The sequence below is a fragment of the Lontra canadensis genome, unplaced genomic scaffold, assembly GCF_010015895.1.
Source record: "Lontra canadensis isolate GAN:19392208 unplaced genomic scaffold, GSC_riverotter_1.0 scaffold158, whole genome shotgun sequence".
NCBI classification, from domain to species: domain Eukaryota; kingdom Metazoa; phylum Chordata; class Mammalia; order Carnivora; family Mustelidae; genus Lontra; species Lontra canadensis.
Window position 1 is genome coordinate 306,129 of NW_022631152.1, and position 22,433 is coordinate 328,561.

The 22,433-nt window shown below is 35.7% G+C and overlaps 1 protein-coding gene across 2 annotated transcripts in view; it reads left to right on the forward strand.

Moving 5' to 3' along the window:
• The window catches only part of ATG4C (autophagy related 4C cysteine peptidase), a 79,301-nt gene that overhangs the window by 41,005 nt on the left and 15,863 nt on the right, over positions 1-22,433 (forward strand). For both annotated transcript variants that reach the window (XM_032844847.1, XM_032844848.1), the window contains 6 exons: positions 115-348; positions 2,238-2,568; positions 4,352-4,422; positions 7,399-7,535; positions 14,096-14,174; positions 14,832-14,908. In XM_032844847.1, the coding sequence (XP_032700738.1) occupies positions 115-348; positions 2,238-2,568; positions 4,352-4,422; positions 7,399-7,535; positions 14,096-14,174; positions 14,832-14,908 (929 nt within the window). The remainder of the gene's footprint in view (positions 1-114; positions 349-2,237; positions 2,569-4,351; positions 4,423-7,398; positions 7,536-14,095; positions 14,175-14,831; positions 14,909-22,433) is intronic.

Sequence of the window (22,433 nt, forward strand, 5' to 3'; positions counted from 1 at the left end):
TATTAGAAAAATTATAATATACTTCATATCTAATGGACAGTAATGGGGACATAATACCATTATTGACATTTCTTTGCATATATTTAGACTATAGTTTATATTTTTATTTTGTAGATGAGAATAAACTGTTACCTGCAAGATCAGGATGTACAATAGAAGATCATGTAATTGCGGGAAATGTAGAAGAATTTCGTAAAGATTTCATTTCAAGAATATGGTTGACCTATAGGGAAGAATTTCCTCAAATAGAAGGCTCGGCTTTGACAACAGACTGTGGTTGGGGCTGTACATTAAGAACTGGCCAGATGCTATTGGCTCAAGGACTCATACTACACTTCCTTGGTAGAGGTAAATAAAATCTCTGTTTTTGCACGGAATTTTTGTTTTGGGGAGCCAGGGACAGAGGAAGAAGGAGAGAGAGAATCTTAAGCAGGTTCCATGCCCAGCACAAAGCCTGACGTGGGGCTCAGTCTCAGAACCCTGAGATCATGACCTGAGCCAAAATCAAGAGTCAGAGGCTTAACCGACTGAGCCACCCAGGCTCACCTGTTTGTTTTTTTAAATTTGAAGTCCAGCTTATAAACTGTGTAAAATTTTGTATAGTTAATTTCTTGACTTCCTTATGTCTTCTAAAGGTTGTGACTAATCTAGCATATTCCATCTTTATTGAACTAGGGTGGGTATGACTTACATGTATGAGTTTTTAGTAGCCTTTGGTTTTTTTTGTTGTTATTATTTAGGTTTTTTTGATTGAATTATCTGGATTATCTCCAGTTCAGTAAATCTTGAGCAGGTCAATAGCAGTGACTTTGAGTAGGTAGTTGATATTTGTATATTATTTAAATCTTAAGAAATTTAAGCCATTTCTTTATTTTCTCTCTACATATCAATAATGCACTAAAATGTTTTTATCTTTACAAATATGATTATAATGAGTTAACTTGATCATGCATATTCTTAATAAGGTTATCATGCCTCATCTTAAGGTTATCATGTTTCATCTTTTAGACTTTCAAAAATATCATTGATACTTCTTACATATATCTATTTTTTAAAAAGAAAAACCTTTCTTACCATTTCTGTTAGTCCATTTTTTTATAATTTGTACATTTGTAGGAAGATTTTAGTTTGGTATTTTAGCCTATCATATATGGTTATTACTAAGTATTATCATATTTTTAAAGTGTTAAATAATTTCCCTGCATTGCATGGCAAATATTTGGTAACCTTTCTGTAGGGATTATTGATGAGATTATTTAGAGAGAATGTTTATCCAAGAGTGGTATGGATAATACAAAGAAAAAGAATTTTTAAACTTTCTCTGGGATGATTTATTTGTAGTTTTGTGCAGTCATTGGCAAGAATTGGGATATTTTTCACAGTCCTAATTAGTTCTTTGAGTCTACGACTCATTTTTTTAACCTAAGGTTACATGTGTGCTTGAAACTGTCTTATCATAAAAACTGTGAAGTAGGGAATATAGTTGGTTTGGGGGGGGATCTTTGATCTTTAATGACTTCTGTTTATCAACTTTTCATTTACTAGAAAAATGATATTACTCTCTAAACAATGATTATTTTGAAAGGATTGAGAAAAAAAACCAAAAGAAATTTAAAACTTCCATGGTTAGACTTATATTTTAACATGTAATCAAAATCCTCTTTCTGAAGTTATTCTCTCATTAATGTTAGTGATTATGTTTATTGTGCCTTTGGGTAGTCAAGACTGGATATCTGATAACTAGTACTGGTAAGGGAGTACAGATGTCCTCATTCCATTTCAGCACTGTCAAAGAAAAGAAAAGAAAAAAGCATTTTCTGGAGTTGTTTATTTGTACCTGAGTTTACTACTTTTTAAAAATTAATCTCAATACTTTTTTTTTAACATATCTCAAAGCTTTATTGAGATATAATTTATATAACATAAATTCACTCAGTTAAAGTAAACAATTCAGTGGTTTTTGGTATGCTTCCAGGGTTCTGCAACCATCACCATCACCGAATTTTAGGACATTTTCATCATCCCCAAAAGAAACCTCCTATCCTATGACAGTCACTCCCAATACCCTGCTTGCCATGTGCAACCAATCTACTTTCTTTCTCTATAAATTTGCCTACTTCTGAGTTTACTATTTTAGTTTAGTATCCTACATGACTTTAAATGCTATCTACTTATTTTAGTAGAATTGTTAAAATCTATTTAAAAGATCTGAACACCTTGCTTTGGAACTACTATAGCTTGGACGTGGCCTGATGCTTTGAACATTGAAAATTCGGACTCTGAATCATGGACTTCCAACACTGTAAAAAAATTTACTGCATCATTTGAAGCATCACTTTCAGGGGAAGGAGAACTCAAAACCCCAACAGTTTCTCAGAAGGAAACAATCAGAAGATATTCTGATGATCATGAAATGCGAAATGAAATTTATCACAGGAAAATCATCTCTTGGTTTGGTGATTCCCCTTTGGCTCTTTTTGGTTTACATCAACTAATAGAATATGGAAAGAAGTCTGGGAAAAAAGCAGGAGATTGGTATGGACCAGCTGTGGTTGCTCATATTTTAAGGTAAAATTGTATTGAAATCTTTCATCTTACGACAGAGGTCCTTAGGCTTAGAGATGCTGATTTTTGCGGTGCATATATAAAATTGGCAGTTTTAAAGCCTTACTGCTTGAGAATATTCACAAGGAAGCTTTCATTTGCTAATAAGGAAAAAACAAGACCTTGCAACACTAATTGCATTTAATTTATCTATGACAAATTTTTCTTTTGTTCATTGGTATAGATACCCAGGGTTTCTGTCTAACCAGGTGTTCATTAGACCACCTTATTGGAATGTTCTAAAAACTAACAACTCTTTAAACCTTGGAACATGCATAACATTATATATATTTTTTTTAAATAGTGTAACCTGGGGGCTGTAATGTACTGATAGTGTAATGAAATGTCAAGAGCTAAAATTGATGTTTTCAGCATTTCTTTGCACACATCAAATTCTTGTGAATTGTAAATGTATGGGACTATTAATATTATAATTATATCATAGTAAAAGTAAAGGGTCTGTGACATTCAGAGTAGTTAGAAAAAAGTCAAAAGTCAAATTTCACTGTACCTCAGCCTTTTGTGTGCCATTTGTTTAGATATTGCTTGATTTAAAAAAAAAAACTGTCTTATTTGTTGTGTGTTCCATTGTTGTAAATGGAATCACTAATATATCATCCAGATATAGTATATTATAGTAAGTTTACTCCATTTAAAATCATATATAAATTAGAAATTATTATAAATTTTTTTGCATATTAACAGGCTTTTATATTTTATAGGCCAGATGCTTACAAATGGAAATGTATTTGCCTAATGTTATTAAATGGATTGTTAATAATAATATCAAGTCCTGCTTGGTATGATATTTATAAAAACATAATTATAAAAGCTTAGTTTCTACTCTTCAAGATACTATGTTCTGACACCAGGGATCAGAACACTTTTTCTGTAAAAGGCCTCATGGTAAATATTTTAGGCTTTGCAGGCTATAAAGGGCTCTGTTGCCTACTTTTCTTTTCTTTTTTTGTTTTATAACCCTTCAAAACTGTAAAAACCATTCTTAGCTTACAGGTTGTACAAAAACAGGCCACAGGTTGTATTTGGCCTATGGCCCATAGTTTGCCAGTCTCTCTTCTAAATTAACACATGCAAACATAAATAATAAGTCATGTGAAATTAAAAAATTATAAAGATACAGTTAAATAAAAATATTTATATTTTTCCAATTTGTCTAATTTCCTTTTACAGATATTATTGTGGCTTTTTTCAAATCATGTGTGCCATTGAGAACACAATACTCAAATATTTTTCAGCTTGCAATTTTACTTATAGAATTCTAAGACTCAAAATCAGGAAATTCATTTGTTCAGGTTACTTAGGTTTTTGAGTGAAGGGAAAAATAGTCATGCTTGCATTTATTTATCTATTTATTTTAAAAGATTTATGTATTTATTTGAGAGAGAGAGAGAGAAAGAGAGAAAATCTCCAGCAGACTCCCCACTGAGCATGAGTGCATTTGGGGCTTGATCTCATGACCCTAAGATCATGACCTGAGTTGAAATTGAGTCCAAGTATTAACTGAGGTGCCCCCTATAACTTATATTTTAATGTTCTTTGAGTAATTTAGTGTAAGGATTGACTTGATTTAGATATCATTCAGATAATAATTTTGAGAGCAGACACTATAGGTTAAATAAGAAAGTTAAAAAAAAAAAAAGATGATGGCTCTTTCCCCTTAAATTAAACCTTTAACTATTAACTGAAAATGTCAGACTTTTAAAGGATGATATATGTTGTTTTTTAGAAAAGCAGTTGAAGAAGCAAGACACCCTGATTTACAAGGAATAACTATTTATGTTGCACAAGACTGTACAGGTGAGGAATATATATAATTCTAATGTTTATTATCTATTATCTGGTTATACTTTTTAATTTAGATATAATTGACATATAACATAATAGTTTCAGCTGTACAATATAATGACTCATTATTTGTATATAATGTAAAATGATCACACAGTAAGTCTGATTAACATCTGTCACCATATGTAGTCGCAAAAATCTTTTTTCGTGATAAAGACTTTTAAGATCTATTCTCTTAGCAACTTAAAAAAAATTATTTTATTTATTTGAGAGAGAGAGGGAGCACACAAACAGAGGGAAGGGCAGTGAGAGAAGGAGTGGGACAAGGACAAGCAGACTCCACACTAAGCAGGGAGCTGGATATAGGGCTTGATCCCAGGACCCCGGGATCACCACCTGAGACCTGAGCCGAAGGCAGATGCCCAACCAACTAAGCCACCCATGTGCCCCTCTTAGCAACTTTCAAATATAACAACAAGGTATTATGAACTATAGTCCCCATGCTCTACATTACATTCTCCTGACTTATTTATTTTGTAGCTGGAAGTTTGTACCTTTTGACTCCCTTTACCTGCTTCACCTTCTTCTCCACCCGCTGCCTCTGGAAACCAGCAATCTGTTCTCTGCAGGTGAAGCTCATTTGATTAAAGTGAGATTTGAATTCACCTGGTCTCATGGCTTTGCAGAACCATCTGTGTGCTATCAACTCCCACATTTATAGGACCTCTCACCAAATCCAGGGGTTTATATCCATTACTGCCTACTCATCCTCTCTGCTTGCATGTTTAATAGATATCTGAGACTTAGCATGTCTAAAACTGAATTCCTGATTCTCCTCTTCTTTCCCCTCCTATGGTTGTCTATAGTATGTCTTTGTAAATGGTATGTCTCTTACTCTGTTTACTTATACCAAAACCATTCAAATCATCTCTGACTCCCTTTTTTCCCTTCTCCCATCTTGCCTTTAACATATTAAGGAGTTCTTTAATTTACTGATCACTTTTAACCAGCTCCAAATGGCCAGCCCGTGACTATTCCCTACCTTCACGATTACTGCCCTTGTTTGAGCCACTATCATCTCATGTTAGATTACTGCAATTCCTTCCTTCCTTCCTTCCCTTCTCTCTCCCTCCCTCTCTCCCTCCCTTCCTTCATCTCTTTCTTTTGTTCTTTCTTCCTTTCTCTTCCTCCCTCCTTCTTCCTTTTCTTTTCCTCCCTCCCTCCCTCCCTTCATCCCTCCCTTCCTTCCTCCCTCCTTCCCTTCTCTTTCCTTCCTTCCTTTCTAAATTCATTTATTTGAGAGAAAGCATGTGAGCATGATGGGGGAGGGGCAAAGGGAGAGGCAGGGAGAGAATCTCAAGCAGACTTCCCACTGTCTGTGGAACGTAACACAGGGCCTGATCTCAGGACCCTGAGAGCATGACCTGAGCTAAAATCAAGAGTTGAATGCTTTAACTTACTGAGCCACCCAGGTACCCTATTTTCTAACTGTTCTATATGCTTCAGCCCTTGTCCCTACAGTCTATTATCAACACAGGAAACACAAGTAAAGTGTAAGTCACATTAGGACATTCCTTTTCTAAACTCTTCAGTGGCACTCTATGTCACTCAAACTAGAAACTGCAGTCTTTACAATGGCCTTTAAGAGTTCACCCAGTCTTGTGCGTGCTTTGGCAGCACATACACTAAAATTGGAAAGAGTTCACCCATTCTGGGGCACCTAGGTGCTCAGTCGGTTAAACGTCTGCCTTTGGCTCAGGTTGTGATCCCAGAGTCCTGGGATTGAGCCTCACGTTGGGCTCCCCGCTCAGTGGTAAATCTGCTTGCCTCTCTCCCTCTGCCACTCAACCTCACTCGTGCTCTCTCGCTCTTGCTCTGCCCTCTGTGAAATAAATAAATAAAATCTTAAAAGAAAAGAAAAGAAAAAGAGTTCACACAATCTGTCTTCATTCTCCCCCAGTGTTTTACTTTATCTCCTAACCTATTTCCTATAATTTTACCCCTTGCTAACTTCCCTCCAGAGACACAGCCCTCTTGTACTTGGAATGTGCTGGTTATGCTTCTGCCTTAAGACATTTGCATTGATTGATCTTTATACCTGGAATGCTCTTCCCCCAAGTTCTGGCATTCTTGATTTCTTACTTTGTCTTGACTTAACCGTTAGGTTTCTCATAAGGCCCTCCTCCCCACCTTATTTTAACTCCCACCCCCCACGCCTGCATTTCCTATCCATCTTTTTCCCTGTGTTTTTCTTCAAAGCATTCATCACCATCTGACGTATCTTTTTTTTTTTTTTTTTTTTAAGATTTTGTTTATTGGGGCGCCTGGGTGGCTCAGTGGTTAAAGCCTCTGCCTTTGGCTCAGGTCATGATCTCAGGGTCCTGGGATCGAGTCCCGCATCGGGCTCTCTGCTCAGCAGGGAGCCTGCCTCCTCCTCCTCTCTCTCTCTCTGCCTGCCTCTCTGCCTACTTGTGATCTGTCTAATAAAAAAAAAAAGTCTTAAAAAAAAAAAGATTTTGTTTATTTATTTGAGATAGAGAGAGTGTGCATAAGTGGGAGGGGGCCGCTGAGGGAGAGGGAGAAGCAGACTGCCGAGTGAGCAGGGAGCCTGATGGGGCCTGATGGGATCATGACCTGAGCTGAAGGCAGATGCTTAACCAGCTGAGCCACCCAGGGGCCCCAAACCATCTGACATACCTTATATTTTACTAATTTACTGTCTGTTTCTTTATATTAGAGTATATGATCTATGCGGACAGGGTTTTTCCTCTATATTGCTCACTGGTGAAGTCCTTGGTACCATATAGTAGCTACTCAATAAGTATTTGTTGAATGTATAAATGAGGTAGACATTTTTTAACTCATTGAGACCTTGATAGTGATATCAGAGATCAGATGACTGGACAATGGGGAGGAGGGATGAGAGTAAAAATATTTCTGAAAATCATTTTTATAAAATTTAAAACATATTTATTACATTTTTCTCAGTTTACAGTTCTGATGTAATTGATAAACAGTGCACTTCCATGACCTCTGATAATACAGATGACAAAGCCGTTATTATTCTAATCCCCGTTAGACTTGGTGGGGAAAGGACCAACACCGACTACTTAGATTTTGTAAAGGTATGAAATAACTAATTTTTTTTAACACAATGATGGCTAATATGAAAAATACAGAAGATTTGCAGTCTTTTTTCTATGAAATGGATAGTCATGTAAAGCTTTAAATTTCAGTACTGTAAGATCAAATATGATTTAAAGGGTATGGTGTTCTATGACCAAGTAAAAAGCAGCAATAGTCATAATATGTAATATGTCTACAGTTCCCATTACCCCTATTTGTGATTGTTTAGTAAAGTATGTACCTTTATTTATAAAGCCCACATTAAATTATTTTAAGATAATGATTGAAACAAACTGAGTTTTCTATTATTGCTATATTATCTCTTAACTTGTTTCCTGTGCCACCAAAGGTCAGTAAGTAGAATGACTGTTTTAGATAGATAGAAATGATGAAGATAGTATGGGGGAAGGTTCCACCTTGGTTTTTTTAATATTAGCCAGTTAAAAATCTGTTCTGTTTGAGAACACATAATTCTTTTTTCCAGATGAACCTGTCTAATTATGTTATCTTGTTTTGGGCAACAAGACATTCACTTGTCACAAAACTTTAACTTAAAAGAATTTTTTTTTTTTAATTTGAGTATAGTTGACACACAATGTTACATTAGTTTCAGATGCACAGCATAGTGATTCAGCTTCTCTGTGTTATTCTTGTACTCACCACACCGGTAGCTACCAACTGTCATCGTAAAACGCTAACGCTTTTACCATATCATTGACTATATTCCCTATGCTGTGTCTTCTTTTTTCTTTTAGTTTTTTCTTTTTTTAAGATTTTATTTATTCATTTGAGAGAGAGAGAGCACAAGCAGGGAGGAGGGCTTAGGGAGAGGGAGAAGCAGGTTCCTTGCTGCAGGCTCCCCACTGAGCAGGGAGCCTGATGCGGGGCTTGATCCCAGGGCCCTGAGATCATGACCTGAGCTGAAGGCAGTTGCTTAACCAACAGGGCCCCCCAGGTGCTCAATGCTGTGTCTGTTATTGTGACTGTGACTTATTCGTTCCACAACTGGAAGCCTGTATCTCCCATTCCTCTTACTCATTTTGCCCATCTCCCCCACATTCCTTCTCTCTGTTTATAGGTCTGATTCTGCTTTTTGCACAAAACTTTAACTTTTGAAATACTTAATTTTGGTTAAGATTATAGTATTTATATTATTTTCATAGTTTTAATAAAGTTCTCATCTTTTCAAGGCCAGAGATGGAATTCCTCTTTGAATGGAGTGTTATGGCATATAGTAATCTTGAAATTTGTCTCTTGTGTTTCAGTAACAGTTTGTTCCCCACATGAAGCATCGTGGTCCATGTGTATATGAGTGAAACATATATCCTCACTGTAGATTGTGCTGTTTCTAAAAATCTAGAGCAGTTGTTTTCAATACATGGGATATGGAAGTTTTCTAGCTGGTATATTGGCTTTTCTATATTGGTATAGTTACTAAAATTCTGCAGGCATACCTGTTATTAATAATACCAATACTGTACTATATTGATTACATATGAATTCCCTAGGTAGAAGTGGGGTTTGCTTTCTAACATGTGGGCTCTTTAATAAAGCTAATGGTAGAATGTGGGAAGTTATGAGCCATTTCATCTAGCAAATCCATTGAAGGTTTTGGGACTTCTGGCATGTTGCCATGTCTCAATAGGTTGTAATCACGTTTGAACTGGATTCTCTATGTCTTTTCTAGAACCATGAAAAGATTAGAAACTGAGACAATCTTGAAATTGACTCCTTTAGCCAAACCCCCATTTCTGGTAGAATGGGCTGCAGATGGCTTCAAGGCATGTTTCATATAGCTGAGGGCTTTGCTACTTTGTGGTATTATTTCTTATCAGGTGGCAGGATTGTCTCATGCTATTGAATGATTCACTGGAGCCTGAAGTATAGTGAAACAAACCATGGTTAGCTGTTAAGAGTGATCCTCAGTACCTAGCATATAGGAGTTGCTCAACAAATACTTGTTAGTTCTCATATTTGTGTAACACTTTTAATACAGATATATCTCATTTTGCCTTCGCAACAGCTGGGAACTATCTTATCTTCATAAAACAGAAAAGAGAGATGTCAAGTCATAAGTTTAAGTTCAGATAACAAACTGGTAATGACCAGAATTTTTGTTATTTTCATATTTTTCCCTAAAATATGGACTTTAAAAAATATATTTTATTTATTTATTTAGCATGAATGGGGGTAGGGGTAGAGGGAGATAGAGAATCTCAAGCAGACTCCCTACTAAGTGCAGAACCCAATGTGGGCTCACGACCCTGAGATCACAACCTAAGCCAAAACCAAGAGTCGGGTGCTCAACCAACTGAGCCATTCAGGTGCTCCTAAAATATGGACTTCTAAAAATGTAACTTTTGTTTAATTTTTATATTTTATACATTTTAACTTTTCAGTTATCAGCAAAAAATGGCTGAAATAGCTAAGTAGAGTAGGTTATATGCTATGTGTTATGTTTGCTTGGGTTTGGTTGGGTCAAAAGCCAAAATGATAACTTATATAGAGGCATTCACTTGGAAGTGAAAAAATAGAGTGATAGTCCTGAAAAAAGAATAATCTTCCTCTTCCATTTCTTCTTCCTCCTCTGCTCCCCTTTCTCTTTCTTCACCTCCTCCTCCACCACCATTCCATGCTTCCTACTCCATCTCCCTCTCTCCTTGCACTTCCTCCTCCTTCTTTGTCAGCAGTTGTCTTTTTTCCTGCCAAACCATTGTGCATTGTACTCTCTACAATTCACCACTCAGTTCTATTTTTCAAATTTATTAATCAAGGTAATTCCAATCTTTCAGAGATGGTACCATCCCCTGCTACATTCTCTGAGTAGAAAGAAGTTTGGTGTGGTGCTTTGTCAGCTCTTAGCTCAGGAAGTTTATCTATCTATCTATCTATCTATCTATCTATCTATCTATCTATATTTTAAAGGACCTGGGATGGGGAAAATCTAATATGTTCTTCTCCAGCAAGACAAATTAGGACTTTTCTTTTTGACTGATTACTTCAGTCTTATTTATTCCTTCATGAGTACAGCTCAATAAATTCTCACCACTAGATAACTGTGAAGAAGCTTTTTTAGGAGCTGAAAAGTGTTTCAGGTTTCCAAAGGTACAGTCTTTTATATGTAATGGCATTCTAGTTCCTATTCTGCTTCTAAGTGTTTATTGCTAAATGTGCTCTAGTCTGTTGTAAAGGAAATATAGATGTCAGGAACCAAAGTCTTTATTCCATTACTTGGAGTCATTCTTTTTTTGCTGAGGAGAGCCACTGATGATTCTTGCTATATATTTTTTTTTCTTCTCTTGGCTATGAGGGACTTAGAACTTTCACTTCCTGGTGGCTGTCTTTGTCAGAAACATTGTGTGTCAGCTGATCAGACTGCTTCAACTTGAAGTAAGGCACTCTCTAATTAAGGATTTTTATTTTAGGGGAAAGGGACAGAATAATAGACTATTAATGGAATAATAAAAATAGAATAATAATATTTTATTGTTCATTTTCTGTATAATTTCATCTTAATTTGTTAGCTCTAAAGTTTTAACCTATGTGTTCTTTATTATATTTAACTTTTTTAGTTGCAGTTATCCTTTCCAGAAAAACCTCTATATTTTCACATGACTGAAAATATACAAAGTTGTTGTTTTCTCTAAAGGTTTATTTATAACAGTGAGGACCTGGAAACAAATATTCATAATGGAGATTTTAAAGCATGTTGTGCTATTTTCATAAAATTAGTTTACAGCCATTAGATATTGTACTAGTGATCTGTATTTATTGGTAGAAAAAGATGTTTATAATATAATGAGTGACTAAAGTTAAAACAGCATATGTAGTGTGATGCCACATACATAGGCCTGTATTCAATAAATCTTTATGTGAATATATGTAACATAGATTGAGTTCAAGAAGGTGTTTCCCAAATATTAATAATGATGAGCTCTTAGTGTTAGGGTTTTGGGAAATTGTTAGTTTTTTTTTTTTAAAGCTAGTTTATTTAAGTAATCTCAACACCCAATATGGGACTTGAATTCATGATCCTGAGAACAAGAGTCACATGCTCTTTGGACTAAGCCAGCCAGGCACCCAGGAAACTTTTACTTCTTTTTTTTAGTTTTTATTTTTTTTAAATTTTTTTTAAAGATTTTATTTATTTATTTGAGAGAGAGACAGTGAGAGAGAGCATGAGCGAGGAGAAGGTCAGAGGGAGAAGCAGACTCCCTGTGGAGCTGGGAGCCTGATGCGGGACTTGATTCCAGGAGTCCAGGATCATGACCTGAGCTGAAGGCAGTCGTCCAACCAACTGAGCCACCCAGGCATCTCAACTTTTACTTCTTTTTTAAAGTAGGCTCCATGCCGAGTGTGAAGCCCAAAGTGGAGCTTGAACTCAGGACCCTGCGATCAAAACCTGAGCTGAAGTCAAGAGTTGGATGCTTAACCCACTGAGCCATCCAGGCCCTCCCAATTTTTACTTTTTTATTTATTTATTTATTTATTTATTTATTTATTTATTTAATTTGACAGACAGATCACAAGTAGGCAGAGAGGCAGGCAGAGAGAGAGAGAGGAGGAGGAGGCAGGCTCCCTGCTGAGCAGAGAGCCCGACGCGGGACTCGATCCCAGGACCCCGGGATCACGACCCGAGCCGAAGGCAGAGGCTTTAACCACTGAGCCACCCAGGCGCCCCCCAATTTTTACTTTTTAAAATACATCTATGTTTTAAAAATAACAACTACATATTATTATTTTTTAAAGATTTATTTTATTTATTTATTTTAGAGAGTGCATGTGTGGGGAGGGGCAGAGGGAGAGAGAGAGAGAATCTCAAGCAGACTCTGTGCTGAGCATGAAGCTCAATGTGGGGCTCCATTTCACAACACTGAGATCACAACCTGAGTGGAAACCAAGAGTCAGGCATTCAACTGACTGCACCCAACCACATATTATTTTTAAGAAAATAATTTTAAAAATACTCTATGGTTTGATTACTTGTTAAAGGGAAAAAAGCATTAGTTCATATACTTTGTATTTTTATTAATTACTTAACTTTAAAGATTCATTTATTTTGAGAGAGAGAGAAAGCCATGGGAGGGGTAGAGGGAGAGGAAAAGAGAGAATCTGGAGCAGGCTCACTGCTGAGTGTGGACCCCAATGTGGGACTCCATCTCACAACCCTTAGATCATGACAAGAGCTGAAACCAAGAGTTGGATGCTTAAACGACTGAGCCACCCAGGTGCCCCATGTACTTGTTATTTTTATATCTTCTAGATTTCAAAACATCCTGTCGTTTAAGAGAAAGAAAGTTTATTATTTAATACTTCGTGGTTTTATAATGTGCATTTTATCATTATTAGTGTTTTCTAACTTTACATATATATAAATAATATAAAAAATATATATAATATATATTATAAAATATAAAAATATAAAAAATAAAATATAAAATAATATATAAAAATATATATAAAATATAAAGTTTATATATATAAACTATATATATATATATATATGCAAAATATAAGCTAAACTATTTACAAGACTTTACATGATTCCACTGGACATGTGTTTTAAAAGGTTCAGAATTATTGGGGCACCAGGGTGGCTCAGTTGAGTGTAGGGCTCTCAGTTTTAGCCCAGGTCATGATCTCAGGGTTGTGAGATCAAACCCTATATCTGGCTTTGTGCGCAGCTTAGAGTATGTTCCAGATTCTCTCTCTCCCTCTCAGCCCCCTCCTTCCCCCCCAAATAAATAAATAAATAATAAAACACAAAAATAATCTTTAAAAAAAGATTTAGAATTATTTGGCCCACTTAAATAGAATTCTACTTAGAAGTGGATGCTGAGGGACACACTAAATAATTTACTGAAGTATCCTTGATATTTTATGATGAGTGAATTGACATTAAATATAGTAACAATTATTATTTGCCTTGGATTAAATTATTTTCATCTTTGTTTATTCCAATAAATTTATGAAATAGCATAAAAATGTGTTAAGTGATAATGATGTACTGTATGATGACTAACATAACATAAAAAAAATGTGTCATGTGAATGTTGATTAGAAAATTGTTTGTAGTCTAAGACTCGAGGTTCACTGAAAACAGTAGTAAGGTCTAAGGACTATTTCTAGTATTTCAAAAAGTGTGATGAAAATACTGTGTTGATCATGATAAGGCTGCATCAGCTAACCGAAAGGCCAAGTGCTTGGGCTCTGGCAGGAGTTTTATTGCCTTTAAATACCGACCTTATTTATTTCTGTATCTGGCACACAGTAGTTGTTAATGTTGTTGAATGACATGTTGATCAGAATAGTTGATTTAGTCATGTTAATGTTGAGTGATTTAAAGAAAATAGAAAATAGTGTGGTAGATGAAAGGATTTTAAAATATGGAGCATATGTAATAACCATAAAACTGGTGGTGAAATTTGGAAACTGCTGGTGGTGGAAAAATTTGGGAACTGCTATACATATTAATACTGCTAATATTCATAAGTTTGGTTGTTTTGAATAATTACTATTTTCCTCTTGACTCTAAATCTGAATTAATTTTTTTTGGCAGGGTATTTTAAGCCTTGAATATTGTGTGGGTATTATTGGTGGCAAACCTAAACAGTCATACTACTTTGCTGGATTTCAAGGTCAGCGATTTAATAAAACATATTTCTTTATTTTTTCTTTTAAAAGTCGGAAAGTTAATTTGGGATCATTTGGAAACAGGATGATTAACAGAGCAAAATGAGTACCTTATAAATTCATCAGTCCTACCACAGCCACTCATTTGTCATTTGGTCCACAACATAATTGGATTCTGTAAAATGTATGTTTAATTTCTGTTATTGCATAAACAGGCATAATTTATTGGTTTCACTAAACTTCAGAAGACATTGCTGCCACATTCTGGCAGTTACTATTTACATATTTACTTTTTACCAGTTTTAGTGGTGCTAGTTGATGATAAAATGACAAGCAATATGTTCTTCCTGTCAGGATAAAGTAGTGCAATACATTTTTCATATGCAAACTGTAGAATATAATTGTGTGTTTGTGAAAGTAATTTTATGACCAAAAATTAAATGACAGTCTCATCACTTTATAAAAATTCTGCTTATACAAGCATATTTGATTATGCAAAAGTTAATCTGTCCTGTGCAAACCTATGTTTCAGTCAATGAATATCAGTCTGGCAAGCTGTTATTCCCAGGTTTTTTTCAGCTATTCTACATAGAAATTGGATTGTAAGCCGTGTAATAATAAGGTGTTTTTTGAATTACTTATCTTCTATTTTGTCCTTGTAGATGACAGTTTGATTTACATGGATCCTCATTACTGCCAATCTTTTGTAGATGTCAGCATAAAGGATTTCCCTCTTGAGGTACTATGGATAAAGAGCTGGTACTGTTTTCTTACAATATGAAGCAAACTCAAGTATGTAGAGATGTGCTAGACAGCTATGCTTTTATGGTATTACAAGTTAATAATATTTTACTGATTTATAAAACCACACTCCACACAGTAGTCAAAGGTTAAATAATTTGTTGCTGAAATTTAATTTATGACACACTTTCTTCTTCATTTATCTTTGTCTCTAACTTGTTAGATATCCTAGCCCTACCAAAATTAATGATCAAGCCTCTAAGTTATTTTGTAGATAAGTAGCTGAATATTACTGAAAAATTTAAAATATTAGGTATGTTTAATAAAAAGAAAAAGGGGGAAGAAAAAGATGATGGAGATGGGTTAAAATGACAAAGTGTCTTGAGACTCTCTGCTGAATTATTTTAAGTATAGTGGTTGAGGCTTGGCCCCTAGCTAAGTTTTTCAAGAGCTAAGTTGTGTTTCTAATATTTGTTTTAGCTCTGAATTTTTTTTTTTTAAGATTTTATTTATTTATTTGAGAGAAGGACAGCATCAGTCGGGGGGTAGAGGGCGAGGGAGAATCAGACTCCCTGCTGGGAAGGGAGCTGGAATTGGGGCTTGACCAAGCCGAAGGCAGACCTTTAACTGACTGGGCCACCCAGGTGCCCCTGTTTTAGGTCTGATTTCTTAACATATTCTTTTCCTTTATGTTGGGTCATTTGTGATCCAGTATTTTATTTTATTTTTAAGTTTTATTATTATTTAAAAAAATACTTATTTAGCAATCTCTTTGCCTACTGTGGGGTTCAAACTCACAACCCTGAGATCCAGAGTTGCATGCTCTACCAACTGAGCCGGCCAGGCACCCCTGTGACTCCGTATTTTCATTCAGAAAATTTTGAGAGTGCATAAGTGAGGCATGTAATTATTATATGGTTTTGGTTCTTGTTTTCTCAGTTGTTGCTTTTACAGACTTTTTTTTAAAAAGATTTTATTTATTTTTTTGACAGAGATCACAAATAGGCAGAGAGACAGGCAGAGAGAGAAGAGGAAGCAGGCTCCCTGCTGAGCAGACGCCCCTTTTACAGACTTTTAATATAACTGTAATCAATTGAAGGGCATGGATCACTATTTCTCAAAGGCTTGACAAATCGGAAGTATGGTTTAATACTTGTTTTAGTAATAGCACCCTAGCTAATATTAATATCTAGTGGTATGTACATGATAGGTTATGAAAATAAACTGTAAGATTAAAATCTGGTTTTGAGGGGCACCTGGGTGGTTCAGTGGGTTAAGCCTTTGCCTTCAGCTCAGGTCATGATCCCAGGGTTCTGGGATCGAGCCCCTCATAGGGCTCTCTGCTTAGCAGGGAGCCTGCTTCCTCCTCTCTCTCTCTGCCTGCCTCTCTGCCTAATTGTGATCTCTCTCTCTGTCAAATAAATAAATAAAATCTTTAAAAAAATAATAAAATAAAATAAAATAAAATCTGGTTTTGAAGGGCGCCTGTCTCAGTCGGTTAAGCATCTGCCTTCTGCTCAGGTCATGGTCCTAGGGTCCTGGGATCCAGCCCTGTGTTGGGCTCCCTGCTCATCAGGGAGTCTGCTTCTCCCTCTCCCTCCACCTGCTGCTCCACCTGCTTGTGCTCATGTGTTCATGCGCACTCTGTCTCTGTCAAATAAATAAATAAAATCTTAAAAAAAAATCTGGTTCTGAAAGATACATTATAAAACATCCTAGTGTTCTTTGTTAACTATTACCTGAACTAAAAGTACAAGTATCTTGAGGCCAGAGATAAGGTTTGCTTTCTGTTTTCTTTCTTCATAGTATCTTGCATGTAAACCTTAATTAATATTTCTAGTTGACTGATACTGTGGGAGGCACGACAGAATTGTGCTGTGCGAACCATGTTGTAATTCTCTTTCAGCTGTGTGGTGGTGGTCCTGTGGCACTGATTCCTATGTCTAAGTTACATTTCCACTGTATCTGTGCCACACTAACTCCTTAAAAAAGTAGATATTTGAAACTCAGATGGAAAATTATTCATAGCATTCTAGTATTATCTAAAATAGGCAAATTAAAAGATTATAAGTGTTGATTGTTCCAACCAGTAGAGAGAGACTGTTCATCTGATATTTTGACAGATTCTACAAAGAAACCAGGTGAGTGACTATCCTGGTTGTGTTTGCACTTTAGCAATGTTAGGAAGGCTGCAGCTCACTGTGTTGGGAGGCAAGTGCAACACTTCGCAGGTGCATCAGTATAAGCTTGACGTAGGGTGTTGGTGGTGAGAATGGAAAAGAGGAAATGATCTTAAAAGACTTTGTAAAGTCTGGTGAAGTTATGTAATTTCTGAAATGCACAGAAGCATTTATTTCTTATACAGTAGGACACTGAGAAATTGGGTTTAGATTTATATTTTTGAGATGCTGGTAGAGTATCTCCACCTATCTGGGTAATTCCTCTGGACAGTTTTTCATTTTTCTCAGCTTAGGGATGTATCTTAGGCTATTTAGTGAATAGTATCATTTATTTTTCTATGAGAGTATAACATAAAAACTATAGAAAATTGCTTTTGTACAGAAATGAAATCTCACTTTTTGATTTTTAACATATTTTAAGCTTAAAATGCTCCAGGTGAATGTATTTTAACCACCCTATATTAGACATCCTTGGCTTATGTAGGTTGTGTGTATTTATGCTACTGAAATTTTGCAGTTGATTGACATAATTATACGAGCATTCTAAAACCACATTTATACCTCAATGATCAAAATTATTTTTTTAAAGATTCCATTTATTATTTGAGGGAGGGAGGCAGAGGGGAGAGAAAGAATCCAAGCAGACTCCATACTAAGCATGGAGCCTGACATGGGGCTCACTTTCACAACCCTGAGATCATGACCTGAGCCAAAATCAAGAGTCAGATGCTTAACCAGCTGAACCACCTAGGCATCCAAAATTATTTTTGAAAGAAACTTTTTTGATCAATACTTGTTTTTGGTCAGTAGACAGGGAAATTAATATCTTAGCTCTTTTATTCAATTCCATGTAGTAATCACTGGTAGTCCTGATACTTTGAGTGAATGCCTTGAATCCAATAGGATTATGAAAATTTAAGAAAGTAGTATGATATCTGAATATTTGAGATTGAAGAGGAAATTTAGCAAATTACATCTTTTTTCTTTTTTTTTTCTTTTTTTTTTTAAGATTTTATTTATTTTATTTGACAGATAGAGATCACAAGTAGGCAGAGAGGCAGGCAGAGAGAGAGGGAGGAGAAAGCAGACTCCCTGCCGAGCAGAGAGCCTGATGCGGGGCTCGATCCCAGGACCCTGGGACCACGACCTGAGCCGAAGGCAGAGGCTTTAACCCACTGAGCCACCCAGGCACCCCTTGTTTTTCTTACAGTATTGAATTCCTACATATTTAGAGTTGAACTTTTAAAATACTGAAACCAAATCAGACCGAGTATTCTATTTTATTTTAATTTTAATTTTTAAAATTTTATTTATTTGAGCTAGAGTGAAAGAGAGAAAGAGAGAGAGAGAACACAAGGCGGGGGGCTGGGAGAAGGAGAAGCAGACTCTTCAATGAGCAGGGAGCCCATGCGGAACTTGATCCCAGGAGCCCGGGGATCACAACCCAAGCCGAAGGCAGATGCTTAACCGACTGAGCCACCCAGGCACCCCTCTTTTTTATTTTTAAAAAAGATTTTATTATTTATTATGGGGGTAGGGGAGGGGCAGAGGACAAGGGAGAAACAGACTCCCCACTGAGCAGGGAGCCCAACATGGGGCCCGATCCCAGGACTCTGAGATCATGCATGACCTGAGCCAAAGTAAAACACTTAACTGACTGAGCCACCCAGGTACCCCCCAAGTATTCTTTTTTAAACTGCCATTTATTGAACTCTTTCCATATGCAAGGCACTCTCCTAAGCACATTAGTTAGTTGTTTGTTGAACTGTTTTCTTCCCTATAGTTCCAAGTGCTTTATGTATATATTTGTACTAATTTTCCATTCTTGTGGGATACTTTCTTATAAAATATATTAGTTTATACTATTGAATTTTTATGTTAACTTTGTAGAAGAGAATTTCCTTCACCTCTATCTATCTTCACAGAGTTTTTAACACTGTGAAGTGAACGTAAGTAGTCATGAATGCATATATGTCTATAACTTTCATATAGAGAATAGGGTATAAAGAAATAGCATGAGCACCTTAAGGAAAAAAGTTGTGGAAAAACAGCTTGAAATTAAAAGGGAATGAGAAGAACACAAGTGGCTTCTAGCAGTGAGGGTATGTTGAACTGTGGGTTCCCACTATTAGTGGTTCAGGCAGAGTATCAATTGTTGGGATGAGAGGACTAGAAGATAATGTATCTTCAGTGTATATACATATATGTATGTGTGTGTGTGTGTGTTTAATAAGATTTCTCAAACCAGAGACTATTGTTTCATGTTATTTATGATATACTTTCAGAATTACAGATTATAACTCTTATATAACAAGTTCTATTATTAAGGCAATATTTGATTTTCTAAATACTAATATTCCACTAGTAAGGCAGGAAAAGCCTTATTAATAGACATGTTAGTCTGTTGTGATTCCTAGGCCCCCAGTTTCAAGTTTCAGATTTTAGAATGTCCATGCAGTGATTATTTTAATCTACCCTAGTAAAATCAGAGAGTAGTGGCATTAAAGATTTAAGAATGATGTGATTGATTAGATAGATGGATGAGTGAATTCATCAGTGAAACATGTACCAATTATGAATTACACATGTGGACTGCAGTTAGTAGGATGTTTTGTAGTAAGGATATTCTCTAACTATCTTAGGAAGCTCCACCTTAAAGTATTTGTTTCAGTATTATTTGTATGTTTAGGTAATAGGATCAACTATTCCAGAAAATAAGCCTAGAGTAGTACCTGGCATTTAGTAGGTGCCTAATAACTATTTGTTGAGGCAGTGAATAAATAATGTATTGAAAAATGAAATAAATGGGAATTGACTCTTTTTTTCAGTCATATTTTTTTTTCAGAAACATATTTCATTGTCACAGAACTGTATCTAGTAAATACTCCCTAAAATGTGTTTGTAAAGTAGCGGTGCTACTCTTACCAATCTTCAGAATTGTAAAGATTAAAAAAAAATCATAAGTACATAGCTCAAAGAATTATCACAAAGTAAATATAGCTGTGTAACATCCCTTGGAAAATATTTTAGTCTAACTTGTTCTGCAATAAATAGAAATGATTCTGAATTATAAATTAATGTTGGCTTGACTTCAGAATCTTCTTGGGTGAACGAAAGAAAATAGTTTTAAATTTTAATGGTATAAAATGCCTCTTTGTAATATGAATCCTAGTACTCTATAGTAACACCCAATAGCAGTTTAGTTTTTAGTCATCGGAAATTTATATCTGTGTTTTTGCAAATAATATAAAAAGTTCTTTGTAGATATCAAAACACTATGAATAACAATGTAGTATTTGTCATTACTATCTATGATCATTGAGGTAATACAGTGAAACAACACTAAAACTATTGGGTTTAGTCTTGTTGGTTCTTACATGAAAACAATAATTTAGCAAAACATAGGACATCCTCGTAGATGAATTTAAAAAATATTTTGTTGGACCTTGTATAAACGTTTGGTCCTTTCTTATCCCTAAGTAGTAAAAACTAAATAAACATTCCTTATTATTGGCTTTGGAAGGAGTTGGACTGTTTTTAGATAGCTTGTATGTATACAGAATAACTTCTTTTTTTAAAGATTTATTTTTTATTTACTTATTTGAGAGAGAGAGAGAATGTAAGTGGGGAAGAGGGGTAGATGGAGAGGGAGAAGCAGACCCCCTGCTGAGCCAGATGCAGAGCTCCATTCCAGGTCCTGGGATCCTGACCTGAGCCAAAGGAAGACGCTTAACTGACTGAGCCACAGGTGCACTCCTGGAATAACTTTTTGTAAATATGACCTAGAGCTGTCTATGCCATGTACACTAATCTATTCCTGTGTATTGTTAACAAGTCTATGTAGTTTCTGTGCCTTTTCAGATCTGTTTTCAATAAAACAGATAAATAAAGCAGGTGACACAGTGTTGAAAAAAGTCCAACTAAGGCAATACTTGTGTTGATTTGTACTTTGGAGACTCCAGTTTAGTTAGGTTGGATCTCACTGTATAAAGTACTAGTTAAGCATTTTATAGAAGTCATAGTTTTGAAAACACATTTGTTTGGCCTGTATTTACTGCAGTGATAGAGGATTTGAATATAATATATGATTGAACTATCTACAAGGGGAAAAAGGAGCTTGAATTTTCTTGCATATTCTCTAGTGATAACATGGGACACTAATTGGATCACTGGGATGGATATAGGGGGAGGGAAAAGAGTGATTTTGACTGATTTACCATGAACATAAATATGAAAGCCTATGTTTTTCTGTATTTTGATAATTTCAGGTTAAAATCCCTTAGTTTTAGATATTAAATGTAGGGAAAATTTAAGTTTATGAGTTCAAATTCTGCCTAGATCATTTCTTTTGAGAGAAAGAACATGTGTGCACAAGCGAGTGGGGAAGGGGTAGAGGGAGAGGGAGGGAGAATCTTAAGCAGGCTCCATCCTCAGCGTGGAGTCAGATGGGGGCTCCATCTCACAACCCTGGATCATGACCTGAGTGGAAATCAAGAGTCAGTCACTTAACTGACTGAATCACCCAGGTGCCCCCCAAGATCATGTCTTAATTGAGCTTATTCTTCAATTAAAAAATAATAGAATATACAATAAAGAATTTCTCATACTTGTCTACCATTTACCCAGTTTTCTCTCTCTCCCCTAAACTTGTTAATTTTGGTATATCCTTACAGTTCACTTATACAAACATAAACAAATTTGAATATATATATATATATATTTCTAAGGCCCTCCTTTTTTTACATATAAGCATTTTTTTATACACAGAAAAACAGACTTTGGTAGCCTCAGTGATTTTTAAGGACAAGATATCTGAGCATTCAGGATGCCTGGACGGCTCAGTTGGTTAAACGTCTGCCTTCAGGTCAGGTCATGATCTCAGGGTCCTGGGATTGAGCCCTGTATGGGGCTCCCTGCTCAGCAGCGAGTCTGCTTCTCCCTCTGCCCCACCCCCATCCTGCTCCTTCTCTCTCTCTCAAATAAATAAATAAAATCTTAAAAAAAGCAACAAAACCAACCCAGGTTTAATTGAACTATCATAGAAGCAACTAACTTGATTCTAAACCTTGTACTAGCTTATGTATGTCTTTTCCAGTGGCACATTTTTCCTCCCTTCTGCAAGTATTAAAAATGCATATCACTTTGACACACTTGTTTTCTTTTACAGAATGGCACTAATGCCACATAAGGTGGAGGTTTGACTTGAATGTAAATAATGGTGGCTGTCATGTTTTACAGCTTTGGAGAGTGGAAAGGACCTTTTGCAGAGGATAGACTAAAACACTGTTTGAAATATGAAAGCATATTTATGAGAAAAACTAGAGGGCAAATTTTAAATTAAGT